Source organism: Bubalus bubalis, chromosome 5 (genome assembly GCF_019923935.1).
Source record: "Bubalus bubalis isolate 160015118507 breed Murrah chromosome 5, NDDB_SH_1, whole genome shotgun sequence".
Taxonomy (NCBI): Eukaryota; Metazoa; Chordata; class Mammalia; order Artiodactyla; family Bovidae; genus Bubalus; species Bubalus bubalis.
The window spans coordinates 15,293,945-15,302,665 of record NC_059161.1 but is presented as its reverse complement, the minus strand read 5'-3'; the positions used below and the strand labels follow the sequence as shown (position 1 = coordinate 15,302,665).

At 38.6% G+C, this 8,721-nt stretch overlaps 1 protein-coding gene across 4 annotated transcripts in view; it reads right to left on the bottom strand.

Annotated features, from left to right (window-relative positions):
* EDEM3 (ER degradation enhancing alpha-mannosidase like protein 3) overlaps positions 1–8,721 on the bottom strand; it is a 72,948-nt gene continuing 64,227 nt past the window's right edge. For all 4 annotated transcript variants that reach the window (XM_044942730.2, XM_044942731.2, XM_006060508.4 and 1 more), the window contains exon 20: positions 1–4,069. In XM_044942730.2, coding sequence (XP_044798665.2) covers positions 3,666–4,069 — 404 coding nt within the window. In that variant the 3' untranslated portion in view covers positions 1–3,665. The remainder of the gene's footprint in view (positions 4,070–8,721) is intronic.

Here is an 8,721-nt window from a genome sequence, read left to right as displayed (position 1 = left end):
GATATTTACATATTTTATTAAATCTTTACAATCAGTAATTATAATCAAATACACAACTATATACAAGGATTATATACATTTTGCCCAGACTTTTACATCACAGTACATAGTTTCCCTTAGAAATATTGTATACATTTATCACCAAACAATAAAATCCAACAACAGTAGTGTTACAGCACCTGTTAGTACAGACATCTTTTTCATAAATTACATCATAAGAAAATATACGGCTGTAAATTGGGCTTTTAAAAATGTCTTTTATAAAATCTGAACATACAATATTTCATTCACAGAATGTTTTTTTTTCTATGTTCTGACTGAAGCCTTGTGCATAAAACGACCAGTTGGAATATTTACTAAATGCCCCCTCTAAATTGATAAGCACTATTGGAATTATGGATGCTGAGCTTTCTTTATGATGAATTTGGCATGGGGTTTGGTGAGGGAACAAATGCTGGTTTTACTACTGAAAGGGCCATGTGATGGTAATTTAAATTAAAATAAAAATCTCGAGTATATTAGAGAAGTTAAAATCACAGAGTGCACAGTTTTTCATTTTACTCTCTAAACACTGTGAAGAGAAAGGGAAAAGTATAATGTTAAAAAATTTGTTCTGAAACAACTGTATTCTTGTTGGAAGCCTATTAAAAGTTAAAAAGAAAAAAGAAAACCTACCCAACAAAATATCCCATCCCAAACATATCTAGGAAATTACAATTTTTCACACCTAAAACTTTATGAGAAAAGCACTGCAAATTAGGGTATATCATTTTAATGGAGTTTCCTAAGCAGAAAAAACTTGAACTATTTTTAGTAGGTAAACAAGTGAAGTTTTAAAACTTGAAAATACCTGAATTAAATACTTTCTTTAATATCTAACTTTTAACTTTCAGATAAAATCCATACTTGATTCCAGGTTTGTAAACATTGTATAAATCCTTCTTAGTCAATCAATTTTATGGCTGTGGTGATCACTTCAGCTCTATCTCTATGCAGCCAACAGCTAACTGAGGTAGACCAGATGTTTCTAAAATTCAGGGTCACACAGAAACCCCTGAATCTTTAGGAAGTAAATAAAATGCTATAAAAGGTACTTAAAAAACAAAACATTTTAAAAAATGCCTAATGCTGTTGAAACTTTTCATGAACTCAAAAACAACTTTGTGGCAGTATGTCAGTTAAGAATGGAGAGTCAGTGACAATGTTGGAGTTTTGAAGCTGAACATTATTCCTTCTTTTCTTAGCTAGGGAAAAATCAAGTATAATTCCTTCTGCTATTAATTTTTATAGTTTGTTAATTTTATAGTTAATTTTTTTTTTTAAGTATGCATTTTTCTAGACAAGCTGATGGTTTAGTCACTAAGTTGTGTCCGACTCTTGTGACCCCATGGACTGTAGCCTGCCAGGCTCCTCTGTCCATGGGATTCTCCAGGCAAGAATACTGGAGTGGGTTGCCATTTCCTTCTCCAACAAGTTGCTTCTAGACCTCAATGAATGGCAACAACTCCCCCTAATGGCCAAAGAAAGGGTAAGTGGCAGTAAGCTGGCTTTTCTGTGTACGCCACAAGATCTCTGCTGGAAATAAAATTATGTTGTTTTGATAAATTAGAAAAGCTAGATTTAGACAACAATGGCTTTGAACTACAAAAAGAAAACCAAATCAATGTATATAAGGCTTCTGTAATCCAAGTCTTAAAGGAACATCTGCTCCTTTTCTCCAAGCCCCAGTCCTATAAATCAAGGCAAGTCAAGTAATTACGCTTCAGCTATTTTGGCAGCTTTGCAATCAAAATGAACAAAGCACTATGTCTATCCTTCCATATACTCTATGTATTATAGTTCTATCTTCTTACACCAAATTTCACATGCAGAGAGACTAAAAATTTCCATTTTGGTGTCAGGTTTAATTAAGGGCCAAAAAAAGTCTTGTATACTACTCTTTCCCCCCCGCCTCAAAATGAATTCTCTATTAGATTTATTACTCACTGACCCAATTAACTTCAGCTGGAATTTTTGAAAGCAGCTATTTATCCCCTTATAAAAGAATATGTTTACCTGGGAGCTAAGACATACTGTACATGAATATACATAACTACAATACAGCACTGCTGCTCTTTTAACAGCTCCATATACAGTTTAAGTTCATCAGTACCTCCACAACTGTGTTTTAAGAAAAAAGAAGTTATTATATAATGACACGGTAAAGAAAAAGAAAAGTCTCAAATATTCCTTTAGAACTGATTCACCTATGTTTAAAAAATAAATAGAGTAAAGCCATGATTTCAATTACAGGGCTGTCTACAGATATTAACAAAAAAGTTCTAAAAACTTAAATGTGGCCAGCACCAGACTGCCACACACACACACACACAAACACACACACCCAAAAAAAAAAAATTAAAAATAGGGGAAAAGGTTCCATTAAGCTATATGGCTATATGTTAGTTGCTACTGTGTTTTTTACACAGGTTACCATAGACTAATTTTCAAGTCCATATTGGAAGGAATACTCATTAAAACAGAACAAAACTTAAAAACCATGATCAACAGAAAATGTGACAGATTCCTTAGGTGCAACTTTAGCAACTATAGTTTCAAAGGAGGAAAAAATAGTAGTTACTCCAGAATTTTTAGATCACTACCACAGTTTTATCATGGCTAAGACAGAAAAATGGAACAAAATGTCTTCAGCTATTGGCAACACAGGTCTTGTGGCTCAAAATGCATACTACACATGGGATGGAGTAAGGCTGATGGCTAGAGGTAATCACCTCCAAAGAAATGAACTGGAAAAGATTTATAATTTACCCTACAAAGATATAACCTTAAGTTCCATTTCAGAGTAGTCACAGCTTTCCCTATGGAAGGCCCAATGGCAAGTTCATATTGCAACATTACAGTTTCTCCCTTGCTCCATTTTTCAAGAGTATTAAGTAACCAATTCCCACATTATATGACCTTTCTACCTGGTCCCAATGATCAGTCTTTATGCAAAGAACTCACTGAGAAAGTACACTGGCTTCACCTTTGGTTTAAATGAAAAGGACACCGATAAGAGGGAAAAAAATCAAGTCATCTTGATCATGTTACACAATGAAGCGAGTGAAAATGATGAGCAAAGACTGTTTTCACCATGAATGCATTTGCTTCACAACCATTTAGGTCACTTTGTTTCTGTGAAGGCAGCATAACCAGAATGCCCACAAAACTCCTATGCGTTTTCCCCAAAGAACCTCTAACCCACAAACCAAGAAAACAGAGAGCTTCCTTTAATTAGAAAGCTGTACAAATCTGTATTCCCCACCTCATAGTTAACTGGATATGTTTCTTAGCTACTATCCAGAGACTGCAGAAATCTGGTTCCAAGGAATGCCCAGTAATCTTTTCCTGGCCCAAGGTATGCAGCAGGATGGTACAATCCTGTCACCTGGGGCGTGGGGGAGAACTGTGAGTTTGCATTTTTGATGGGACAGTTTTAAACAAGGTCAGTTCTAACACAGCATGTTCCAGATTCCTATGAAAACTAACTCTCCCAGTCAGAACGTGGTTGCTCATCACCATACTTAAAGCCTCCCATGAAGAGAGCCTGCTTAGTATCAGGGTGTCTATTAACCACAGTTTACCTTTTCTTTTGAAATACCTACCACCAGGTAGACTTTTGTGAGTCAGAGCTCATCCTTATCCATCATTTCAAATGCTTCTATGTCTTCATTCCAGTCTGCTAATATGGAGTCTATAGGCTGGGCCTTTTTGCCCCAGCTAACATTAGGATTGGAATCGTCCTCAGTTTCTGGCTGTTCTTGAAGTTGGTTATCTAAATCTGTACATTCACCATCAAGACTTGTAGTCTCGAGGTTTTCCATGGGGTTAGAATCCTGTTCAGAAGAAGAAACGCTTGCAGCACTGTCTGTATCTACTGGAGATAAAGCTTCTGGGTGAGAGTTCACAGAACTTTCCTCAGGGGACTCTTGATCAACCAGATCAATCTCCTGAGACCTTGATGCAATCTGTTCAGCACTCTGAGAGTCATTTTCAGAGGATGGTTGTTCTTCATTTTCCATCTCAGAATCTGTACATGAAAGAAACAAACTTTATGCTACTTTCCTCCTCAAAACATATACTATCATATTCTCAAAACCATACTGGCTTTAGTACTAAAGCAAAAAACAGAGTTAAAAGAAAACCATGTTAATGCAGGATGACTCTAATAAAGACTGCCATCAGTGGGTGTCACTAAATGCCAAGAAATACACTGAACAATAATACTATTAAAATGCATAGAAATTTATATTATATGTCTTAAATTTATTAAACACCTAAATTCAGGAAAGCCCAAACATGAAAACATATTAAACCAAATAATATTTAAACAGTGCATGCCACTGCTGTAATTTTAATATTCTTTGAAAAGTGAAATTCCCACTCAAGAAACCATGAAAATGCAGATACTACAAAATTAAATGATTAAAATTAAATGATTCAGGGATATCAATGTGATTGATTAAATATTTCCATAAATACAAAAACAGATATTTACAAAACTTCATTACTGATGAAGTTTTATAAGATATAATTATAAGATATAATCATAAAATCCACTGGAAGGCCAAAAAGCAGGCTAAACCTCTGGTAATGAATATACAGTGAAACCACTAGAGGCATTTTATTTAGGGTTCCTGCAAGAAAGTGCTGAGGTAGCAGCATCTATAATCACAGGCTGCGCAATTCTCAGACTCTGCAGTCAGTTGGTAAAGATCTCCTGAGCGTCTTACTGTGTGGCAGGCACTGTGCAAGGTTCTAGGGATAAAACTAGATGAAAACAAACACCTAACCTGCCCTTCTGAATCTTATAGTCCAGCTGAGGAAAACGTTTACAAATCAACACAAATAAATAGAAAACTCTGTGAAGCAAGCTATGGTGTTAGGAAAGAATAATGAGATTTGAGGACTTCTTTCAGAATGTGCTTCCCTGATGGCTCAGAGGGTAAAGTGTCTGCCTGCAATGCAAGAGACCTGGGTTCGATCCCTGGGTTGGGAAGATCCCCTGGAGAAGGAAATAGCAACCCACTCCAGTGTTCTTGCCTGGAGAATCCCAGGGACGGGGCAGCCTAGTGGGCTGCCGTCTCTGGGGTCGCACAGAGTCAGACATGACTGAAGTGACCTAGCAGCCAGTACTCTTGCCTGGAAAATCCCATGGATGGAGAAACCTGATAGGCTACAGTCCATGGGATCGCAGAGTCGGACACGACTGAGCGGATTCAGTTTCACTTTCAGAATGTGACACTTAAACTGAGATTTCAAAGATAAGCAGAATTAGTCAAAGAAGAAAGAGAAGATGAACTTATTATAAAACCAGAAAAGTGGAAGGAAATAAAGGCACACAGGGAGGGACAGAAGGATACGTACGCAAACACCCTGACCAGGCAGGATTACCTGACATGGGAAGCTTTAGATAGTTTGTGCTGGGGGTGTGTCAGGGGGAAGGTGGGCAAGGGGGAGGAGTTCCCACATGTTCTCTCAGCTGTGGAAAAGGTACATTTTAATTTGACATTTAGGGAAACTAAAGAACAGAAAGCAGTCTGGCAGCTTGGAGCTCATTTATGCTAGGCTACCCTAAGTTCGAGCAAAAACAAAAAGAACCTTCATTTCTAGACTGCATTAATCTAGTTTAGAATATGAAAAGGTGTGGGGCTATTTTATATGGTAATAAAGACTGTGCTTTTGACAAAGAATCACTCTAGGGTTACATGTTACATAATATTATTTTGGAAACCTAGCTAAGGATAAGGAAACAGAATGGGGTAGGCTCCAATCGAGATGTGGCGTAGGATGGGGAGCTCCCCTCCTCCCACAAATAGCAGGAAAGATACATCTACAAACAGAACACATCTCACAGAACACCTACTGGACACAAGCAGGAGGCCTCAAACACCTGAGAGGACAAGAAAAGCCTCTCTCAGGTAGGACGAAGAAAAGAGGATGGAGGGGCGGGACGTGCGCCCCTGGGAGGGAGCTGAAGAGAGGAGAGGCTCCCGCATCCTGGGAAGCCCCCTCAGATCAGCGGGGACAGAAAGGGGGGTTCAGAGGCTCAGAGGCGAGCTCAACGCCCATCTGCGGCAGGCAGAAGAGACGCCTGCACAGACTGGAGTACTGCTGCCCTGCACGCCCCGGCCTCAGACACGTGTCCGCAGGTACGGGCAGGGCCTGAAACTCAGCGTTGAGTGCGCAGTCCACAGGAAGAGGACTGCTGTTGGCTGTGTGGACAAGGCCTGAAGGGGGCTGGAGTGCGGTATGGCCGCAACTGGGGGTGTTTGCAGAAGCACCCAGGCCACCATAGGAGTCAAGCACCATTGTTAAGTGGCACACAAAGGGAGCCCCTTTCTCCACTGCCAGCCTCTACCCATGCAGGCTCCAGGGCAGTACACCTCACTTACTGCCTCAGTGGCTTAACAAACGCAAATCAGTATACACAGGATGGATAAACAACAAGGTCCTACTGTATAACACAGGGAACTATATTCAATACGCTGTGATAAACCATGATTCAAAAACATACACGCACCCCAATGCTTACTGCAGCACTGTTCACAACAGCCAGGACACGGAAGCAACCTATGCCCACTGACAGAGGGGTGGACAAAGAAGATATGGCACACATACACAACAGAATATTACTCAGCCATAAAAAAGGAAGGAAATAATACAAATAACCCCTCTGTAGTAGCAATAACTGGTTAGAAATAAATTAAGTTAACCTTTTTATAATTAAAAACAGAATCTACAAGACATAGAATTAAATTTATTATGAAATCTTATTGTTTAATATTATAAAATCTCAATGAAAAAATAAGATCTGATTCAATTTACAGGTAAGTACCTGTATGTACCTGGATGGAAAGTCAATATTTAACAAAACCTTCCTGTTTATATGTAACACATGCAGTTATACAATTCCAAAATGAATCCCAATTCTACTCCTTTACTTTTTGGACTGGATAGGATTATTTTTAAATTCCTATGGAAGAATGTACATCACAGAGAAGTCAAGAAATTCTGAAAAGAATTAGTGAGATGGGAGCTGTCTGAAGAGAGATTAAAATGTATTCAAAATAACAATTTTATTATTGGCACTGGAATAAGCAAATAGATTAGTGTAAAAGAAGAGCAAGTCACCCAAAAACAGATCAAATATATGAGAATATGTGATACATAGCAAAGTGGCAACAATCAGCTAAATAAAAATGACAGCTGGAGAAGTACAAAAAGAAAGAATCTACCACACCACTACAAACCTTCATTCTAAGGGGCCTGTGTAATGACTACATCATTAAATTCAGGGATGGTGAATCAGACATGCGGAAGCAAAAATGAATGAAGAAAATCTCAAGATACAAAGAGAGAGAAAGAAAAGAAAAAAGTTTTAATAATGAAAGGACAAAGAAACTTGGCAAAGACTTCAAGACTGGCTGTTCTACAACCATTCATTCATGCAACCAGCATTTACTGACAACAAGAAATCCAGAGCTGAGACACAGGTAAAGAAGTACAATGTAATACAAATGTCAAAAGTACAACTATATTAAGATGTTGGGACTTTCCCTGGTGGTCCAGTGGTTAAGAATCTACTCGCCAATGCAGGGGACACAGGTTCAATCCCTGGTCTAGGAAGATCTAGCAACTAAGCCTGTGTGCCACAACCACTAAGTCTACACTCCAAGCCCTGTGCTCTGTAACGAGAGAAGCCACGACAAAGAGAAGCCCGTGGCACCACAAGTAGAGAGTAGACCCTATTTGTCATAACTAGAGAATGCCTGCGCACAGCAACAAAGACCCAGCACAGCCAAAACTAAATGAATACAAATTGTTAAAGAAGATGTCCATACATTTTATCTATGAGAATAAGAGAAAAATTCATAGAGAAGATAGCACTAAACTTGGTACTTAGAATGACGAAATGTTTTTAAAGAGGAAAAGGCTGTGGGAGTGGAATCGGGATAGACAAGGCACTTGTGGAACGAGGGAAGACATGCAAATGCAAAGATGCAAGAGAAAACATGTGGTGACTGAGGAAGAGAGGCTGGAGTCCTTCAGTGTTAACTCGACTAACATTTCAGCTGCCCCTTTCCAAGCAAAGACGCTATCTGTTTACATACTAGATTCACCTCCTCAGAATCAAATCCTTTCCAATAGAAATCTAAGTTCTACAGATCAACTGAAGGACAGATTCACCCCAATCACATTCAGTGAAGGATAATCTTAGGAAAAGGAACACTGCCACAGTTAAAACTAAGCCAGTTCAAACCACTGGCCCTTTCTTTTGGTTCCCCTGTTCTGCCTGCCTCTTCAACCAGACAGACACAAATGTAAAAGTAGTTCTGAATCTGTGTGTCCATGCAGCTCTTAAGGCACTGGAAGCCGACACTATAAACTACAAAATGACGATGTATTCAAACTTTTAAATGCTGATTTTTTTTTTCCCCTCTTGAGAAATACTACTGAGAAAAGTCAACTGAATCTTAATTGTAAATTGTTTCAATTCGGATCTCAAGGTAACAGTGTCTTTTGTTTGCGGGCACAGGGTGGGAATTATTATTCAGCACCTTTACAAATTCTAGAAATTCTGGAACCGGACACATGACAGACACAATATTAACACTTCTGCGGATAACTTAACTTTTAGAAGTGTGACTGGTTTAACCTGAGAAAGCAGCATTTCTACTT